Source organism: Martes martes (assembly GCF_963455335.1).
Source record: "Martes martes genome assembly, chromosome: 5".
Taxonomy (NCBI): Eukaryota; Metazoa; Chordata; class Mammalia; order Carnivora; family Mustelidae; genus Martes; species Martes martes.
Genome location: NC_137892.1, coordinates 48,220,927 through 48,243,475, shown reverse-complemented (window position 1 = coordinate 48,243,475; position 22,549 = coordinate 48,220,927). Strand labels below are relative to the sequence as shown.

The following is a 22,549-nucleotide window of genomic DNA, read 5'->3' as shown; positions in this document are numbered from 1 at the left end:
GTTCCTATAAAATATCTCCCAAACAAGCTTTTCTATGAAACCAAACATGTATCTTTTCATATTCACATATTACACATCAGTAAATATTTACCTACTGTTTCAGAGTAGTTTATTTATTTATGCCAGTTTAGGTGACCGTATCTTTTAATTCCCTTAATGCAGAACCTGAGCATTTCTGCCCAATCCTGTTCTGTGTAGATTCCCAAATGAAAGGAAATTTGTCGACTCATTTTATAAACTGAAAAAAGAGCATAGCGTTTTAAACTACGTTTTTGTTTTTGTTTTTTTTTTTAATTCTGACCAGAAATTAATGCAAGGGACATTCTAGAAATATGGCAAGTGACCCCGAAAAAAGAGATTGTGTCCTGGAAGTTTACTCATAAGCTGGAATATATTTTTCCCATGGAAATGGTTATTAGATGTCTAGCTGGACTACAAACATCTAATTAATCAACAAGAGCCAAAATGTGGATAGAAATTAGCAAAAATGCACTATAATGCTCAAATAAAGAAATACTGAATATGAATGCTAAATATTGATGCTTCTGGAAATAACTTTTAATGTAATTTCTCTAAACTTACATATAAAATGAAGGGAAATTTTGCCTACTTTAAAGTTCCTAGAATCTGATAACACTGATTGCATTTCAGGTTTTTCTTTGCTTTAAGCATGCTGCTTAGCACTTTTCCTTTACTTATTAATATTAAATGACAATGTATAAAACACTTAACAAAGGTCTGGCATGAAGTAAGCTCTGTAAAAATTATACATTTATGATTTGAGCCTCACAGTAACTGGGCAGGAGTCTTAAGAGAAGATAATAAAGAGAGGATGTGTGTACATCCATGCAAAAAGAATTACCTGAGATGGTATTAACTATAGTGTTTTTGAACCTTCCTTTCTAGAAAACCTGAGTCTGAGGTCCTCAGAGGCTAGAACTAGGCAATTTAGTCAAAAGGTCGCTCCTTGGCTACAGGCCTGGGGCAAAGGCTAACCAAGTCCACACAGCAGGAGAAAGTAACCTTGTGAAGCAAGTGACACCCCAGAAAGCAGATGGAAAATAAGAACTGACTCATAAGCATTTAAGCAGATAGATTCAGTCCATTCTGGGGTAAAGGCTAAAGTGCTTTCCAGAGGAAGCAGGAAGGCACGGGCACCAGAGAGGCATAGGCAACCTTTTGCAGCTCGTCTCTGGCTAAGTCTGTGGGCCAAAAGCACTGCATCGGTTGGGCAGTTGTGAGGATAAGGAAGAAATGGGCAGAGAATGGCAAGTGCTTGATCCTGTTAAAGAATAAAGTAAAGGGAAGAATCATCAATGGGTTAATCCAGTGGTTCACCAACCTGAATGAACATTAGAATCTCTTAGGCATGCCTCTATAATGCAGAGCCCTAGGTCCTTATCCTTAAAGACTCTGATTGTATAGGTCTGAATGATGACAAAATTCAGCCAAATTTGGGAATGCACCAAATTATAGTTAGTTCAATAGATTAACCTTTGGAGTGAAATTTAATTACAGAATATTATCAATTTACATTATCTCACAAAGTAACATCATAAAGCTGATTTAGAAAAACTATATACATAAATTGTACAACCAACACATTTACATACAACAAATAATAAATGTAAATATCTGAAAATATTTTTTAAAACCACAAATCCAAAGTAAGCAACATACATTTTTTTCAGATATATAAAAAGTTTTTTGAAAAACTAAAATAGGTAAATGTGCTTTCAAGTTTTAAAATCTGAAATGTAGAAATTATATCTGATATTAATCGATAAAGAAAATACGACACTGTTTTTTCTTATTTCAGAAAAGTCTTTTTGTCATAATTGAAGAAACTGCATGATCAATTAAACACTGTCAGCATAATTTTCCAAAATTTTCCATTGATTTTTTTAATGCAGCCATACACCTGAGTGTTTTAAACTAAACAAACATATCCACTAGCAGTCTAAACTCACCAACATTTACATTATACTTGTTCAACAGAATCTGAGATGAACCACTAGTAAAACAGGCTCTAAGATTATTCAGATGTTATGATGAGTTGGTCTGCTGAACTCCAGAATTCATAGAAGAAATTACATCTTTCAATTTATTTTTTAATAAGTAAAATTCTGCACCATGCTCATCTGCTTTTACATATTATTTGGAAAATGGCTATTAAGGCTTTATTGTAAAGGGGTACAAAAATATTACTATGCAAAATGCAAGATGGAGAAAAGAATGGTTTACAAATTACTGATGAACACCTAAGGGAATCATGTTTTTTCCTTTCATTATGGCATATTTTTCAAATTAAAGTTACATTAAGAGTTGTTGAAAAACTAAACCCCTAGCTTAAGAACTTAAATGTCCTTAGATTTAAAATAGGAATGGATGATTATAACTACGGTTTTTTAAAATGTGGCTTTGGGGAAAAGTCTCGATTCATTGATCCTTTCTAATAACTTTTTCTTTGCTTGCTTACTATAAAATAACATACTGTTACTGTGAAGACAATTTCTGATTCAGTTCCAATGCTCTTGTATCTCCATGAGTTTTGGCATTGTTTACCAGCACCTATGGGAAATCACACACAGGAACATTAGTATTTTGTTGATTAGCGATAACCATATTTAAATTAATAGAAGCCAAGTATGCCAAAAGGCAGCAAGCAATATCAAACAACACAAGAAAAAGTGACCATGTGAAATCTTTTCAGTCATTTTTGCTGAAATAAATTGTTTAGCCAAAAGCAACATCAAAGATAAGCACAATTTATGCAAATGCTCAGTTAGTACAAATGTAACATTTTGACTGCTACCTTTCTGTATAAAATGAAAGTGGGGGTTTTGGTTACAATACTGTCATCTCTAAACCCTTATCCGAAAGACCACTTCATACACAGAACTGTGCAAGTGACACTCTTCTCCTTTATTTTTTTTTTAAAGATCTTTATTATTTATATGAGAAAGAGAGTGAGCGAGGGAAAGAGAGGAACATGAGCGAGGGGTGGGGGGCTGGGGAGGAGGCAGGCTCTCTGCTGAGCAGGGAGCCCAATGCGGGGCTCCATCCCCAAAATCTAGGATCATGACCTGAGCTTAAGGCAGACACTTAACCAACTGAGAACCAAGGTGCCCTGATACTCCTTTCCTTTAAAACCGAAGATTAGAATTGAGGTTCCAGATTCTAGGCTCTATCAAGAAGCTTTGCAAGGTTTTCACCAATTCCATAGACTATAAGATTTAATTTCGGTTGCTCAATCGACTAATAAAACTTTTTGGCTTTTTGAACACTGTGAAGGGTCTGAGACTTTGCTTTACTTGCAAGCTAACAAGTCAGCCTGCACAGCTTCATGGATACTGCCAAAAGACACGATTCTCCTGGGTCAGAGACAAAGGTCTTTACCACTCAGGGTACAACAAAATTTGAGCATCAAGACATTTACACTTACTCCCCTAGGTCCTAAGACTCACACAGGTGACAGGGTTGCTAGCATACAGATTCCCACATCCGTACTGGTTTGCATTACAAGAGAGGAACCCTGAGCCCAGGAGACCTGAATCTTTTATAAGGGCCAACCCTTTACTCTAAAGGGAGACACTTACGTCTGTCTCCCAAGGCTCACTATAAAAACATCCTTGAAAAGACAGTCTGGAACAAAGAGCAGTCAGGCCATCTGCTCACAGAATGCTTAGAAATCCAAGGAAAGCATGGAAAACTGTCTCCAACAAACTGTCTCCAACACAAGTTCTATCTTTTTGATTTGCAATACATTAATTAGAATGCCTTTCTCCAAGCATTGTTTTTGTTAATATTTCTTTAATGCTGTTTCACTGAAAGGCAAACAGTATTTCAAGTGCTTTAGATATTTAAAAAGCTTCTCATTAATATTCATATTTTGTAAAAAGCTCAAGTTGTGAGAATCTTAAACCTTTTTAAAAAGAATTTTAGATACACATTCATACGTTTATGTACTTAGATACCAGAGCTAGCCCACGAGGAGCAGAAACTGTCACATGCATCTTACAGAAAAGACAGGTAAACTAATATTTCCAAAGACAATATTAAGATCCCATTAAATCCTGCTACTTCCAAACCTACCCTATATATTTTACCTCCAGTTTAATGGTCATAAAAAATACCATAACCAGCACCTAGCACCTTTGTCTAACTTTCTTATTCTACATAGCACATCAGGAGAATGTATTTCCTACAGGCTGAATCAGTGGTTCTTAACGAGGGGCAATTACTGTTAACATTTGGCATATTTAAAAACGTGTCTGGCTGTCACGAGTTGGGTGGAGGGAGGAGGAGAGTGCCACTGGCACCTAGCGTTTGGAGTGGTTGGGAATGCTGCTAGATATCCTATAATGAACAGGACAGCAACCTTCACCGCCCCCCTCCAACAAAGGTCCAAAATGAAATACTGTGAATAATATCAATGCCTTACATCAATAAGCTCGTAGTCATTTTTGGCATGTAAGTGTCTCAGTAGATACCAACGTGCGGTTGATACAATAGACTTGGGATACCCAGGCTGATACACCACTCTTTCCAAAAGTCGCCGTGTCTCTCTGAAAAAGATACTTACGTTTAGTCCAAAGCATCTAAGTTAACATATTTCTTCCTCTTCTTGTTTAAGATTTTATTTATTTATTTGAGAGTGAGTCAGTGAGAGAGGGGGAGAGAGAGAGAGAACATGAGCAGGGGGAAGGGACAGAGGGACAGGGAGAAGCAGACTCCCCGCTGAGCAAGAAGCCTGATGTGGAACTCAATCCCAGGACACTGGGATCATGACCTGAGCTGAAGGCAGAAGCTTAACCAACTGAGCCACCCAGGCGCCCCAAACATATTTCATATAATAGTCTCACACAAGTTATCTTTCTCAATCTTTTGCATACATGGTACCGATTCCTTCATGAATTTTTTTTCATAGACTAAAGGTAGTAATAATGGCTAATAATTATTAAGTGTTTATTATGTGTTGGGTACTACACTAAGTATTTTACACATATGGTCACATTTAATATTTGTCACCTTGTAAGGTTAGGTTGTTGTTACTATTCTCATTTTTCAAATAAGTAAATTAAGACTCATTCCAAATAGAAGAGGGGAAGGCTCCTATTTTATGAGCACTTCTAAGTGTGCTACCTCTAATCCTTTTTGAAAACAGACCTGAAAACAAATCCATAAAGAATACAAAGATAATCTACACCAGAGTCAAAGTGTATAATATAAAGCTTTTTAGTATATACTTTAATGGACATGTACAATATGCAAACCCTTGTAATAAAAGGATGATTTGCAATTGTGTTCTAATTTTTTCTTTCCTTATTTACTAACATCCACAACTCCAGAGACTTCCATACTAGTAGACACAACACAAACTGTGGTAACTTCAGAAGTGCTGAACAGGAGGATCTTATAAATAGTAACTGGTTTGAAGCAGAAACTAAAGAGCTCGTCTTGAAGATGTTCCTACATAGGAATCACACAGTAAGCACACTGTTTTTTTCTTTGCGTGTGTGTTGATTTGGGTCTATTTTTCGTGGTGATAAAAATTATGGGAGGTGCTAACAGATTTTAGGGAGGTAGAGGTTAAGGCCCTCTAAGTCATCCACACTGAGCTTCAGCAGAACGAGTTCATTAGGAAGTATAAACTACAGCCTAAAACATTTCTGGGTGAAATAAGCCATACAAAAAACTGACCAAAAGTAAATAAATAATAAATGGTTCTGGAATTGCTGATTAGCCACAGCCTTAATTCTTCCTTCACTCTTATTTTGGGATGCTGATGTGACCTTTGCCACATATTTTTATGTATTAAGTTCTATGTTTACAATATCTATCCTGTTGCAGTAACATAATGCTCCTAAACCACTGTTTTACCTACAGTTGCTCTGTATTATGTGTAATATCCATTAAAGTTAGATATTATTCTCAGAATTTTAAAATATTCTTGCTTGTTTTTTCACCCATACAAGCTTTAAGTAATTTTTTTTCAAATTTATTTCTGACTCCACTGCCACCCTCCAATGAAAAGATCACTGAAATTTGTATATTTTAATCTCAGAAGCTTTGGGATTTTCTAGATATAAAACCTCATTATTTATAAACAACTGAAGATATGTTTAATAAATATAGTACTTATTGGAAATAAAGAAAAAATCGGGGTTTTTTTGTCTTTTCAATAATCACTGTTTTTTTTTTTTCCATAGTTGAGTACCTTGCATAAACTTAAGTCAATCTAGCTTTGAACTTCAGTATTTTTTATCTTGTTTCTAGCATCCACATTACACTGATGGTGCACCTGAAGACAGCAAAACTCTAAGCCCTTCTTCACCTGAAATGCTATCATGCCCACTCTCTCATATTCTTTATCTGTGTCCCAAATTATTTTTTGTAAAGCAAATGTGAGACTTTACTTTTTTCTTTATTTGGTTACTTCAACAGACTTTCCAAAGTAGTAACAGATATATATGAGTAACACCAAGTTTGTTACACTAACTCTAAATCTTTGTTTCCTTGAGGAACCAAAAGTGAAGAAACATATCCAAGAAAAAAAAGTGAAAAAGAATTGTTCATACCTTGCCCCCATTTTGCGGTTGAATTGTAACAAAGCTTGTAAAAAGACAGCCAACGGACAAAAACAAAGTTTTAAGGCCTCAGTTGTAGCTTCTTGAACTAAAGATGACCAGTGATCATTGGAAATATTAGCCTGTAAAAATAAAAGGCATATATTAAATAGAGGCTTTCAACATGTTTACCTAAAAGAATGAAATTCAACTCTCATTTATCAAGTGCCTACTTGTCCGAGTCACCATGTAAATGAGATAGAAGCCATGATTCTGCAAAATGATTACAATCTGATTCCTGCTCTTAAAGAGCTACAGAATAGGGCAGACTGGAAAAAAAGAAAGTTTCAAAGAGGAATATCACTTAAAACACTAAAATATTTCTTAAAAGAAAATGCACTATTCTACTATACAGGTGAATAAAATCTATTAGTCACTAAGCCTCTGGGATCTACCAAGTATACAAAATTCAATTTAACGTGACCCTTTAGTGGCAGTGATAAAGTCCCACATTTCAAAAATTATCTAAGGAGAGAAAGCTGAAATTAAATATTTTAATAAAATCCCAAAATAGAAAAAAGCAGATCACAGATAAATCAACTCATCAATACTGAGAACTTTTTAAAGAATTTCACTTTATAAGGAAAATCTTAAGGTATCTACATATCACTTATGTTGCAAACTTCAGTTTTTTACATGTACTGACTCAGAAAGAACAGATAAGTGTGTTCCTAATGAACAATAATATGAAGATAAAATGAATAGTCTGCTAAATTATGCTAGAAGAAAAAATGCACTTAAAATCTTTCATTAAAAACCTCAAACTTTCATTAAAAACTAAGATTTCATATTTATAGGTATCTAGAGTACACATTTTAATAAAGTCAATAGGATGAGTCCATTTCAAACACTAAATTATAAAAAAAATTTAGAGCAATAAACTGAGTGCTGTACAAGCAATAATAATGTATGTAATCAAGAAAGAGAAAGCTGTAAAGACAAAAAATTTGAAAATAAATTGTAAGGCATCTTCTATAAAGATGGAAGCAATGAGACCTCAGGTACATTTGGCAAAGAAAAAAAGGCAAGGCCCAAAAGTAGTAAGACTGTTCCTAATACATTTTTATTTTTTATACTATTTTTTAAAAAGATTTAATTATTTTTTTTTATTTTAGAGGGGGCAGGGGGAGCAGAAGGAGAAGGAGGGCAAACGAATGCTAAGCAGACTCTGTGCTAAGCACGGAGCCCGACACAGGGCTCCATCTCATGATACCGCGATCATGACCGGAGCCAAAACCAAGGGTCAGACACTCAACTGAGTCATCCAGGTGCCTCATTCCTAAATATTTTTAAAAACCAAGAACACAGAACTCTCAGTGGTTGCCTTTATAATGTACTCTCCTATAAAACATTCTGTAAAGTTAGTTCAAAGATTATTATACAAGGAAAAAGTTTCTGTATGTACCTGATATACTAAACAACAGAAGGCACATTTTTGTCTTCCATTGTGCCTTTAAAATTTATTATATGAGGAAGCACTTTTCCTCTGTCCCTGGATGTATGTTACAGTAGGCTCCATGATTCTGATACATATTTTTCTTAGAGTCATCACAAACAATTTTAACTAGAATATCTTCTTCCTTTCAATACTTCAATCTTCATTCAAAGATAGTATCTGCACCCTGCTCCAACAGCTCCCAGATAGGGTATGGTTACAGAGAGCAGCAGATGGCTTGCTCCCCGTCCCAACACACACCTTTTCTTGCTAATTGCAGCTTCAGAAAGCTACTGAAATGCCAGAAGTCTGTATTTGACTGATGCCACTCTATGAGGATGCCTTGCTCTCTAGGCCTGATAGATATTTCAATCTCCTTTTCTCATCCAGGCATTCCTGGCTTTATCAGAGACTCCTAATTTCATGGGTGGTCTCTCACCGGCAGGACCAGCTATGTAATCTGTGGGGCCCAAAGCAAACTAAAAACGCATGGCCCTTTGTTAAAAAATAATGAGGAATTTCATGATGGTGACTGGAGAGCATTAGACCAAGTGTGGAACCCTGAGCAACTGCATTCAATGCACGCCTGTGAAGCAGTCCTGCTCATCTGCAGCCCCACTAACCTGGACAACTGTACTCTATTTCACTTACTGCCCACATCCTCTGAGCAATCTGGAAGCTCTAGTTTTCTTTCTGCCAAGATCCCATCACTCCTCCAGGTGGCCCTACTGGATAGGAACTAAGACAACTCCGATGCCAATCCATTTTCACACTGGCACCACTCGTTCCAACAAACTCTAGGACTACTGCCAAGCTCAAGTCATAGCAACTCTCCTTCACTCCCTCCATCCTGCACCCAAGCATATACTCCTACCCACCTCTGGGATTTACCCACTGCAGACCGCTCTCCGCCAGGGCATGCGCTCACTTTCCAAAATACTCCCTTTTCCTCTGTCCTAACACAGCAGGTGGAGAGCCACAAGCTTCTGACGTTATGTCATTACCTGTCCATGTGCTTCTAGACATGTGCCTCCAAGACCTCAGAGGCCACACACCAAAACCTCCCTTTCTCTGACAGAATCCAGACAGATTCTTTTATTTATTTATTTACTCTTCGGTTGTTTATTCCATAAACCTTGGAGGATGAAACTCAATTGTGTACAGACTGAAAGCAAAAATATATGCTTTCTCCCTTCCTTACCTTAGTGGGCATCTGTGTGTGGAAATGTGCCATAGAGATGGGGGACAAACAGAATAGCTCTCTCCAAAAAATTTTCTTCATAATCCTTCTCCAACTTCTAATCCTTTTACAGCTTCCTTATAGGTTAGGCTTCTACTCACTTTGGAAGTCTGTACCTTGATCTTATATCTCACTTTGGAATCTATTATCTCTGAAATCTAGTATTTAATATCTTAGCTGAACCTCTCAGCTTAATATCCTATTCACATATTATAACACATACAGGAGCCTCTCATAAAAGTATAATTTTACTATACTTAGCCTCTGTACACTGCCAGCTGTTTACCCTAGAAACGTGGCATCTCATATTCTTTCTTAAATGGCGTAAGTTTTCACACATAGCAAATGGCAGAACCAGAACCCAAGCTATTAGAGAAAATACTTTTTGTTGTTGTAGTGGGTGGTGGGAGGAGATGGGGTATATGTGGGTATTACTACACTGCGAGCTGATTTCCTCAACTGTCAAACAGGATTACTATGCATATGAAATAAGTTAGTATGTGTCACACATACATACACTCTAAATAGAGTATCATATACACTATTCAACAGTTTGCCCCCCAAAGCACACACACACTTAAACATTTATCTTAAAGAGTTTTCCATACTAGTACTGACAACTTCTAGAATATACCTAACTTTGTATCAAAATACAGATGTTAAATCAAAAATTGCTAGAAGTCCTTCTTACAGAATGTCAAATTTAACTGAGAAATGACTGAAATGCTAAATCACTGGCACCTTTGTCACAGATGAGTACCTGGGTTAATTCTAATTTATCAACAGATAACAATTATATACATTCTGCCATAATTCAACTTTTAAATTGCAATCTTTGTTTGTTTTTTTTTCCTTCCCCAAACAATGACAACGTTTTATAGGATCTATGGATTTACATTACTCTTACTTCTATCAAAAGCCCAAATACAAAGTCTATGAGGAGGCTACAAGAGAAGGTGATGAAACAACAGGAACTCAACAGGAAGCACTACCATCTTAAAGAAAAACAAAAGAATCAGTTTTTCATGATCATAATTATAATATGATCTTACCATGCAGGCTTTTAAAGCAAGTAGGGCTAGTCTCAACAGACTCGACAGCTTCCCACTCCAACTGCCCTGTTGGGATGCTACTTGCAGACTCTTTCTATAACACATTTCTGCAGCACCCATCATTCCTTGGGACTGATAAATGTGTGCCAGCCACTGAGGAACAGAAAGAGAACAGAACGAAAAAAATTTTAATTTTGTACATAGTCTGGTACTCTACTTCCAATAAATTAAATACACTTCGATGAAGCTAAACTTTTTATTTAATTATTGGTAAGTTTTTTGGCCCCCCCCCCAAATTCAAAAATCACAGGTTGGGACGCCTGGGTGGCTCAGTTGGTTGGGCAGCTGCCTTCGGCTCAGGTCATGATCCCAGCGTCCTGGGATCGAGTCCCGCATCGGGCTCCTTGCTCAGCAGGAAGCCTGCTTCTCCCTCTGCCTCTGCCTGCCACTCTGCCTGCCTGTGCTCGTTCGCTCTCTCTCCCTCTCTCTCTCTCTGACAAATAAATAAATAAAAATCTTTAAAAAAAAAAAAAAAATCACAGGTTAAGAAAGGAATAGACATCTTGCCCGTACTATCAGCAATAGCTCACTGGCCATACCACTTGAAAATGTTGAAGAGTCTTCCATGACAGCAAGTCAGGAACAAAATCAAAATGGAATGTAAAAACAGATACATCATGTAAATACTGATCAAAAAGAAATTTGTATAGCTGTATTAATCTCCAACAAAGTAGACATTAAGACAAGAAATATTCAGGGGCGCCTGGGTGGCTCAGTGGGTTAAAGCCGCTGCCTTCGGCTCAGGTCATGATCCCAGCATCCTGGGATCGAGCCTCACACCGGGCTCTCTGCTCGGCGGGGAGCCTGCTTCCTCCTCTCTCTCTGCCTACTTGTGATCTGTCTGTCAAATAAATAAATAAAATCTTAAAAAAAAGAAAAAAGACAAGAAATATTCAGAGCTAAAGGGGTCTCTTTCGTAATGATGAGAATCAACTAATTGGAAGATGTAACACTCCTACATTTGTATTCACCTAATACAGACACAGAATTTATGAAGCAGAAGTTGGCAGAAATAAAAGCCAAAAAAAAAAAAACCCACTCAAATGCAGAATTGAAGTTAGAGATTTTTATTTTTATTTTTATTTTTTTTGAAGATTTTACTTATTTATTTGACACAGAGAGAGAGATCACAAGTAGGCAGAGAGGCAGGCAGAGAGAGAGGGGAAGCAGGCTCCCTTCTGAGCAGAGAGCCCGATGCGGGGCTCAATCCCAGGACCCTGAGATCATGACCTGAGCTGAAGGCAGAGGCTTGGCTTAACCCACTGAGCTACCCAGGTGCCCCTAGAGATTTTTATACACCTATTTCAGCAATGGTAAAAGAAACAGATAAAAAATTCAATAAAGATATAGAAGATTTAAACATAATTAATCAGCTTGACTTACATGATATATTTAGAAGACTATATTCAACAACTGCCACATTCAGTAAAAATGTGTATGCAACATTCAGTGAAAATGTGTATGCTGGGTCACGTCTCAAACAACTGAAATTAAACTCTCCTCTCTCATATTAGAAATTTTACAACATGCTTCAGAAAAAACATGGATGAGGGTTCCTAGGTGGCTCAGGTGGTTAAGTGTCCAACACTTGATTTCAGCTCAGGTCATGATCTCACGGTTGTACTAAAGATTCTCTCTCTCCCACCCTCTCCCTCTCCCTGATTTGCTCTCACTTGCACACTCTCTCTCAAAACAAATACACAAACAAAAACTCCTCCCTCCAAAATGAAAAAACAAACAAAAAAACCCCACATGGATCAAAGAAATCCCAATGGAAATTAGAAAACATTTTCAAATGAATGACAATGAAAGCACTACCTAAAATCTTGGGGGATGCATATATTGGAGAAAGATGGAAAATCTATGCTATAAGTTTCTATCTCAAGAAGCTAGGGGGAAAAAAATCTAAACCCAGAGAAAGCAAAAATAACAGAAAAGAAATCAGTAACATGTAAAGAAAGTATAATGAAGAAAATCAAAACAAAAAGTTGGTTCTTTGAAAAGTTAATAAAACTGCTTATTATCAAGAAAAAATTTAGAAATATACCTATATAAGAATGAAAAAGGAAAAAGCTTTACGGATTTTCCAAACATTACAAAGAAGGTATCATGAATAACTTTGTGCTGATAAAACGGAAACTGAGATGTGCTGGACAAATTCCCTATAGTTCAACAATGCCAAAGAAAGAGGAAATCTTTTCTAAATCTTATTTTATTTTTCAGTGTTCCAAGATTCACTGTTCATGCACGACAGCCAGTGCTCCACGCAATACGTGCCCTCCTTAATACCCACCACCAGGCTCACCTACCCCCCACCCTCCTCCCCTCCAAAACTCTCAGTTTGTTTCTCAGAGTCCACAGTCTCTCATGGTTCACCTCCCCCTTCGATCTCCTCCAATTCACTTTTCTAAGAAAGAGGAAATCTTAAAAAAAGATAAAGAAAGAAAAAAGAAAATTGTTGGCCCGAATGGCTTCAATAATGAATTCTTTCAAACACTGAAGAAATAAATGTCACTCTCACACAAACTCTTTCAGAAAATAAAGAAAAGGAGAATTAAAAACACAGATAACAAAACCTAACATAGACCTTATGAGAATGAAAAATTACAAGCCATTCTCTCTCATGAATATAGGTATTAAAAATTCTTTTAAAAATGATTAACCAAGTTACTCCAGCAATAAATATAAAAGGAATAATACATCATAACCAAGGAGAATTTCCTCTAAGAATGCAAGGTTAGCATAGCATTTGAAAATCAACACAGTCCACCACATTAACAGAATAATTAAAAAATAGCCATTCTGATAGATGTCCCCTCAAAAGATCTGTTAAAACTCAACATCCATTCATGATAAGAAACAAATATTTTCTCTTTTAATCAATTTAGAATAGAAGAAAACTTCCTTAATCTGGTATATGCATATCAGATAAAACCTACAGAAAAAAAATACTTAATTATGAAATAGTAAATGCTTTCTGCGTTAGTCTGAGAATAAGAACATTCACTTGTCTTACCACCACTTCTATTTAACACTCTATTCAAGGTTCTAAACAGTGCATTATGGCAAGAAAAAAAAATCAATATACAAATACTGGAAAGAAAAAGTAGAACTTTATTATTCACAAATGACCTAATTATGTATACAGAAAACTTAAATCATTTCCAAAAAATAAGTGAATTCAGCAAGGTTGTTGAGGGTCAACATATAAATTATATCAACTGCATTTCCAAGTGTTTGGGGTTGACATACAAGAAAAAAAATATCATTTGTAATCAAACAAAAAATATCAACTACCTATACAATGAAAATTATAAAACACCACTGAGAAAAATTTAGAACCCAAATAATTTGAGGAAAATACCACATTTGTGGATAGAGAAACTCAGTAGTATTATTTTATCAATCCTCCCCAAATTAAGCCACAGGTTCATGCAATTCCAATCAAGATCCTAGCGGGGCTTTTGTTTGTGGGGGAAGGAGGCAGGGTAATTGACAATTTATACATAATTGCAACAAGCCTAAAATGACTTTAGGCATGTGAAGGAGAACAAAAAAAGTCGGAGGTCTTAATATTACCTCCACACATAAAAACTAATTAAAAAGTTATAAGCAAGAAGAAAAAATAGATAAAGGAAAAGAAGAGGGAACCCTATAAAACCTACAGATACAGGCAGCTGATTGATGACAAAAGCATCACTACAATTCAGTGGGGACAGAATGGTCTTTTCAAGGAATGATGCTGGGACAATGTGATACACCTAAGAAAGGAATAATGGACCTGGATCCTGCAACATTAACAAAAATTAATCCTGGGTGGATTATATACCTAACATATGAAAGGGAAAACAGAAATTTCTAAAGGAAAACAGAAAAATATCTTTAGGCACTTAAGTAAGCAAAGCGTTCTTAAATAGAACATTTCAATAAAGCATTGACCATTACAAAATGGCAAGCTAGACTTCATTAAACTATTCATCAAAAAATAATATTAACAGAGTGCTAAGCCAAGGTACAGACATGAGAAAATATGTGCAACACAAAGACCCAAAAGGTGCTTCAATCCAGGAAATACAATGAATTCCAAAAATCACCCAAAAAACAGCCCATGAAAAATAAAAGAAAAGGCACTTTATCAAGAGGATATCCAAAGGTTCAAGAAGCATATGAAAAGTGGCTCGACATCATTAGTCAGGTAAATTCAAGTTAAAACTACCACAGGATATTATTACCTACCTATCTACTGAAAAGGGGGAAATTAACCACATCTAGCTCTATCAGCATTGGAATGCTTGGAATCTACTGGTGGGAACATCAGATGGACAATCAATTCAGAAGACTGTTTGACAGGATCTACTAGAGTAAACACACATATCCCTTATTACCCACTGAAAGACATAGGTAAGGATGGACATAACATTACTCATGATAGCCAAAACCTGGAAATAACCCAAATATCCACCAAGGGTATATTCATAAGATGAAATGGAAAAATTATGGCTACATGAAACAACTAAATGAGTCCCATACATATGACGCTGAATGAAACTAACCAGATACAAAAGAATCGTCCGTTTATGTGATGTTCAAAAACAGGCAAAACTAGAAAGAAGTGACAGAGGTCAAAATAGTTCTCCTTTTTATTTGAAGTAGGGAAAAATCAAAGAGAAAGGCACAGAGAGGCAACTAGGTTATTGGAAATGTTCTGTATCTTGGTATAGGTGGCAGTTAAGGCATATATGTAAGTAAAAAATGTAATGAATGGTACTTTTAAGATTCTTATACTCTATCCTTTGTGAATTATATCATAATATGAAAGAAAACACATGCTATCTCTTAAGACTCTACTTCCTATAGAGTTTATCTTTTAATTTTTCTCTTTTAGTTTGACAAGGTATTTTTCCTCTTGATGAAGAACAGGAAATCATCAGTATCCATCTGACCTTAGAATTAAATTATCTTAACTCTCTTATGGCAAACTTTAAGAAAGAGGGGGGGAAAGCATCATCTTTCTCCAGTGATTAGAGTAAAATACCAGGTTTAGCTTGCGTAATCCAACTCATTATGCTACTAGATAATCTTTTAAAGCAGGAACATCAAAAAGTAGTTTATGATGAAAGATCAAAATGAAGAACAAATTATAGTAAAATAAGTTACTATTAAATCAACATAAAAAAACCCCTTTGATACTTTCTCTGGAGCACAGAGGAAACTATAGTAAGCTGGATACAGTAATTACATGTTTTTGTGTTTTAACATCAATAAGAATAAAGTACATGGTGATCATCATGTGTTTGTCATTGGAGATAACCAGAAGCAGCTAAAAGGAAGCTCTGTTGACTGAGGCATCAATAACTATTTCAAAAAACACTAAATAACCATTAAAATCCTGGATATGAGTTGAGAAAAAAACATATAAATCCTCTCTAAAGGGAGAGTTAACACCATTATGACAAAATGTTTGAGACACTCTAGCTTTCTTACATCAACACCATGTAAAAGACAGTATTCTCAATATTGTTTTAAATGGAGGAAATTTATAATCAACAACTTAAAAAGCTTTGAAGCACTGTAGCAGCAGATCCTAAATTAGTATTAAACTTCCTTAGTCTCCCTAATCACAATACAATGTACTTTAAATCTTGAAAATGAAAGATACATGGTAAGTTTAAAGGCAAGACCAATAAAATGGGGCTTAAGGCCTGCCTTCATCTAGAATCATGAAGTATTTGAACTCAGGCCTCATGTAAGGAAGGAGGGAATTTACCTGCCATGCTGGAACAGAAGTTGAGTTGGACATGACTGTTTTTTGCAGCTCTTCAAGAACGGCATCTGGGAGAGGGTTTTGTGACTCCAGGAGTAGTTTACACTGAACTTGTCTCAAAAGTAAGATAACAGCTGGCTGATCAGGGTTACTTTTTAAATTCTAAAAATTAAACATCAAAATAGAAATAGATCAAATAGATTCTTGAATGTTAAGTGGCAATTAAGCTATTCTCCATCTTGGAAAAAAAAATCTGAATTTAACCTTTCCTTAATAAAAAGTAAAGAACTGCAAAAGTAAAATAAATAAAACAACGAACATCTTGAGAATATCAAACTCCACATTTAAATTAAAATTGATAATGCTATTATTGTAGTTTTTAGGTCATTTTAGATTCAGTTTGTCTCTTTGACTTGTTTTATTCTCAGGTGACATCCTGAAAACCTTGAGTTCTGAATGTAAATAGGTGAATTAAGAAAACATGAAATTAACAGTGAAGGCTAACACTATTCCTTATTGGAAGGAACTATACCAGAAGAGCTATAGTTTTTTGTTTTTTTGTTTGCTTTGGTTACTGTTTTTTTTTTCCTTTTTCAATCTCTTCACAAAGATATTCATTAGATGTCCTTCTCTAGGCATACACTTCCCAAACACTGTTAAGAGAAATGACCCATTTACCCACTTCCCTAAGCCATTATTTATACACAAACACACATATATAGAATTATATATGTATATCTCCTTGCTAAATATATGTATACAGACAGATATATGTATATGGACGGATATACGTATACTTCGAAGAAGTTTATGGAAGTTCTCTAAACAAACCTTCCACTGTTGTTCTAAACACTTCTTTCTTTATTGCTTGTCCCTCAATAACATACTTTACTTTTTTAAATTAAGTCATAGTCTTAAATATATGTGATTGCTTTCTTCTAAGAAACTGGAACAAAAAAATGATAAGATTCATAAAAGTATCCCTTATTCTGTCAGAGAGAGTATAGCAACAGTCAGTTGCTTATTAAACACTAACTGCATAATACTAATCTATCCTGAATTTAGATGGAATTTCTTAAATAGAAGAGAAAATTTACTACTCTGCTTTTCAGAGAATTCAAACACCAAAGGGATCTTCAAAGATCCATTCTTCCTTCTCCGTAAAATTCATTTCCTCCCACACCCCTGCCCCACCCCCCAAAAAAACTTCTAGAAAGAAAATATAACTTGACGTGGTAAGCATTTATGAAAAAAAGGTATTTTCAGAAAAAGTGATGTTTAAAACTTGCATTATCCATTCAATTATTTCTGAGTAGGTTTATGAAACTGATTTATTCATTGAATACATATTTATTGAGCCCCTACTATGCGTTAGGCAAGGTGCTAAGGATTTACGCACAGAGCCTACAATCCAGGTATGTGAAAGGTAACTACTAGGTAGCACCAGTTGCTCACTTACTTTTCATTGTCTTTATGTGGTTCAGAGCTTTAGAAAAATACAGAGATGATAGAAAATAGAGCATTCTGAAGGTAGTAACCAGAAATCAAAGGAAAATATGGCCTCCATAATGGTATCCTCCTCAACAAAGATCTGTTAAGTCCTTGAGTCCTAGAGTCACACAAAAGTGAGTTCAAATGGCAACTCAATCATTTTCTAGCTGTGAACTCTTGTGCAAATTACTTGCTGTCTCTAAGCCTTGGTTTACTCATTTATAAAAAGAGGATAATAGTATTTATGTCATATATTCCTGTGAAGTTCAAATACAAACTGCTAAGTGTACTGACTGGCTTATAGGTCATCGTAGTTGTCATCATCATCATCACCACCACCACCACCACCACCACCACCATATGCCCTTTAAATAATGTGCATTCCATGTTTAATGTTATCTTCGGAGTAGGATAAGAATCCATAAATCTCAATGCTCAATTTCATAGTAATACCTTCATGCAGAGGGCTTCAGCTTCAGATATTCTTCCTGTGTCTACTAGACCAGTGACAGCCTGGGAGAGACACCACTTTTCCAGAGATTGGTTATAATCCTTAAGGAATTCTTTGTCTTTAACTGTTAACAAAAATGTTAATGTTACTTTCTTCTGCGACTTACAATGTGTTCTCAGCGAAGAAATTAGTTGCTAAGAAGTACTACAATTAGACTTATCATCATAGACAATTTTTTAAAACTTACAGGAATACCAGAGACTACCCTAGTAGGTGCCAGGTTTCTGAAAAGTTTCATGGTAGGAGCATTTGTGGTTGAAGAAGTTAAAACTTTATAGACTTGTGATTTACATAAAAAATCACTTCATAGTAAAACTAAAAATAATTAATTGAAAAAATTAAATATTTACTGTGATATAACTGACATACGATAAATTACACATTTGCACATATTCAAACTATACAACTATGAACGATCACTATAATCAAGATAATGAACATACTCATCAACATGGAGAGTTTCGCCCTACCCCTTTGTAATCACTTCTGTCCCCAGCATACCACTACTTTACGTCTATCCCCAGGCAACCACTAATTATTTTCAGACACAATGGATCAGTTTGCATTTTCTAAAATTTCACATAAATAGAATCACAAAGTATAGACACTTTGTCTAACACCTTCACAACTATAAACATAGTAAATTACATTTCTACAGGTAAAGTGGCTTTACATTCCTAGGATAAACCCCACTTGATCATGATGTATTGTTATCTTTTTTATGTGTTGTTGGATTTGAATTGCTATGGTTTGTTACGAATTTCTGCATGTGTAGTTCCTTCCACAGTATTCCTGTTAAAGTCTTTGCCTGGTTTTGGTGACAGAGTAATGCTGGCCTCACAGAAGAACTACCAACTTTTCTATTTTGGGAAAAGGTTTGTACAGAACTGGTATTACTTCTTCCTTAAATGTTTGGGAGAATTCATCAATGAAGCCTTCTGGTCCTGGAGTTTTCTTTGTGGAAAGATTTTTATCTATAAATTCAGTGTCTTTAACAGATACAAAGCTGTTCAGTTTATTTACTACTTCTTAAGTGAGATTTGTATCTTTTAAGGAATTTGTCCATTTCATCCAAATTACCAAATTTAATGGTGTAAACTTGTTCACAAGGTCCTCTGATTAGCCTTTAAATATTGCTATAGTGATGTACCCACTTTCATTCCTGATGTCTGGCTAGAGGCTTTATCAATTCTATTGATCTTCTGAAAGAAGTAGTTTTTTTAAAAAATTATTTTTATTAACATTTAATGTATTATTAGCCCCAGGGGTACAGGTCTGTGAATTATCAGGCTTACACATTTCACAGCACTCACCATATCACATACCCTCCCCACTGTCTATAACCCAACCACTCTCTCCCTATCCCCGCTCCCCCCAGCAACCCTCAGTTTTGTGAGATTAAGAGTCTCCTATGGTTTTGTCTCCCTCCTGATCCCATCTTGTTTCATTTTTTCCTTCCCTACTCCTGCACTGCCTCTCAAATTCCTCATATCAGAGAGATTGAAAGAACTAGTTTTCACTTTTGTTGATTATGCTTCTACTTCACCAATTGCTACTATTTATTATTTCTTTTCTTTTGCTTACTTTGAGCATAAATTCCTCTTCCTTTTTCTAATTCTTAGGGAGAAGCTGAGATCACTGACTTGAAGGCTTTCTTATTTTCTAATGTAGACATCTAATGTATAAATTTCCTGGGAGAAGTGCTTTAATAGCACTGTAGAACTCTGAAATGTCTTTTTCCTTCTCATTCAGCTCAAAGTATTTTCTAACTTCCTTTCTGGCTTATTCTTTGAACTGGATTACTCACTTTCTAAATATTTGGGAATTTTCCAGGTATTTTTCTGTTACTGCTTTTTAATTGAATTCTATTATATTAAGATAATGTTTTCTACATATGATTTGAAGCCTTTTAAATTTATTTAGAACTTCTTATGGCCCATAAGACATGTAGGTAGATGTTCTGTGTGCACTTGACAATGCTGTTACTAGAAGTATTTCATAAATGCCAATTAGGTCAATTTAGTTGACAGTGTTGTTGAAGTCTTTATTATACCTTTACTGATTTTTTTGTTCAATTGTTCTGTCAACTATCAAAAGAAGAGCACTGACTCTCTATATAATTGTGGATTTGTCTGTCCGTCCTTTCAATTCTGCAAGTTTTTAGTTCATACATTTTTCCACAAGTTTCTTTTTTTCTACCTATCTTATTGTGAAATACAATGTTGATTTTGTGTGTTTTGAAACTCTGTTACTTAGCACATAAATGCTTAGCACTGTTATGTCCTCTCGATGAATTGATTCCATTATGAAATGACCTTTCTTATCATGGGCAATATCATTTGCTCTGAAATCCACTTTGTCTGAACTTAGCACTGCCATTCCAACCCTCTTTTGATTAGCGTTGGCATGGTATATCTTTTTCCAACCTTTTACTTTTTAGGCTATTTTTGTCTTTACATTTAAATATAAATTTATATTTTGTCTGTTTCTTTTAGGCACTATATAGTTGGCTCTTCCTTTTTTATTCAATCTGAGAGTTTCTGCCTTTTAACTGGGGTGTTTAGACCATTTAACTTGACTATAGATATGGTTGGGCTTAACTCCAATGTGTTACTTGTTTTCTATTTGTCTTATCTAAAGTCTTTGTTCCCTTTTCCTCTTCTTTGAATTATTTTTTACGATTTCCTTTTATCTACCTTGGTGGCTTATTAGCTATAACTTTATTTAGTATCTACTTTACATTTTAAAGTATTCATCTTTAATCTGCCACAGTCTACTTTAAGTAATATTATACCACTTCATGTACAGTATAAAAATCTTACAACAGCATACTTCCGTTTCTCCTGCTGTTCTTTGAGCTATTGTTGCAAAATGTGCTTTATACAGTCAATTACATTTTAAAGAGATTACTAATGTGTCATGTGTGGATCTGTTTCTTTTTTCTTTCTTTTTTTTTTTTTTAAGTATTTTATTTATTTATTTGACACAGAGAGAGAGAGATCACAAGTAGGCAGAGAGGCAGGCAGAGAGAGAGGGGGAAGCAGGCTCCCCGCCGAGCAGAGCCCAATGTGGGGCTCGATCCCAGGATCCTGAGACCATGACCTGAGCTAAAGGCAGAGGCTTAACCCATTGAGCCATCCAGGTGCCCCTTTGCTTTCCTTTTAAATTTAATTTAATTTTTTTCAGTGTTCCAAAATTCATTGTTTGTGCACCACACCTAGTGCTCCATGCAGTATGTGCTCTCCACAATACCCACCACAAGGCTCACTCCACTCCCCACCCTCCCCCTCCAAAACCCTCAGTTTGTCTCTGAGAGTCCACAGTCTCTCATTATTGATCTGTTTCATTTATTTCATTATTTCATAATCTGTTTGATTTATTTCATTATGGGTGGTACTTTTCTATCTCTTTGCATGGGTATTAAGTTTTAACTGAATACGAGACATTGTAAATTTCACCTTGTAGAATTCTCAACATTTTTGTATTCCTGTAATGTTCTGGAACTTTGTTCTATATGCAGCTCAGACTCTAGAACATGATTTCACCTTTTCAAGACTTGTTTTTAAGCTTTGTCAGATGAGATCATTCAGCCTTTAGCGTGGGGCTAATTATGCCCTCTACTTTTTGCAATATCCTTCTGAGTACTGTAGCCTGAATTCATTATGTATAAAATGTGTTTGTAAACTTACTTGAAGCGGAAACAGCAGATAACAGTGCCAAGTATAGATCCATTCTCTTTGGCTGAGTATTATTCACTAGAGCCAGTTTATCATCAGCATGACAGGCTGCCATCAGCCCAGCCCAGACAGCAGGATCACCTAAACATAAAGAATATGGTTAGAGGTCTTGTTAATACCAACATATTGCTAAAAAGCTATCCAAAGTGAGACTAAGAGTTTATAGATACCAAAAAATTAAATTAAATTAAAAATAAATTGTATCTATAGAAAAAAATCCATTTTCTATATTTTTAAGAAGATTTTATTTATTTATTTGACAGACAGAGATCACAAGTAGGCAGAGAGGCAGGCAGAGAGAAAGAGGAGGAAGCAGGCTCCCTACTGAGCAGAAAGCCCAATACGGGGCTCGATCCCAGGACTTTGGGATCATGACCTGAGCCAAAGGCAGAGGCTTCAACCCTCTGAGCCACACAGGCAACCCCCCAAAAAATCCATTTTCTTAAAGGAAACTAATTTATACTTCTTTTCAGACAATACATTACTATCCTTCAAGATCTGTCTTTTTTTCAAAATACAGCAAAGGATAAGAAATATCCTATTAAGTTCTCCCATGGCTGGTTAGCTCAGATGCCTAGAGTACTGTGCTACTGTGGAAAAGTCAATTATATTTACTTTCATTGGACACCA

At 35.6% G+C, this 22,549-nt stretch overlaps 1 protein-coding gene across 1 annotated transcript in view; it reads right to left on the bottom strand.

Annotated features, from left to right (window-relative positions):
* Nucleotides 1–292: 292 nt before the first annotated feature.
* The window catches only part of SKIC3 (SKI3 subunit of superkiller complex), an 81,922-nt gene continuing 59,665 nt past the window's right edge, over nucleotides 293–22,549 (bottom strand). The window contains exons 37-43 of the mRNA XM_080803947.1: nucleotides 21,872–22,000; nucleotides 18,125–18,246; nucleotides 16,184–16,342; nucleotides 10,357–10,509; nucleotides 6,582–6,712; nucleotides 4,445–4,568; nucleotides 293–2,571 (exon numbers count right to left, since the gene is read on the bottom strand). Coding sequence (XP_080660073.1) covers nucleotides 2,497–2,571; nucleotides 4,445–4,568; nucleotides 6,582–6,712; nucleotides 10,357–10,509; nucleotides 16,184–16,342; nucleotides 18,125–18,246; nucleotides 21,872–22,000 — 893 coding nt within the window. The 3' untranslated portion in view covers nucleotides 293–2,496. The remainder of the gene's footprint in view (nucleotides 2,572–4,444; nucleotides 4,569–6,581; nucleotides 6,713–10,356; nucleotides 10,510–16,183; nucleotides 16,343–18,124; nucleotides 18,247–21,871; nucleotides 22,001–22,549) is intronic.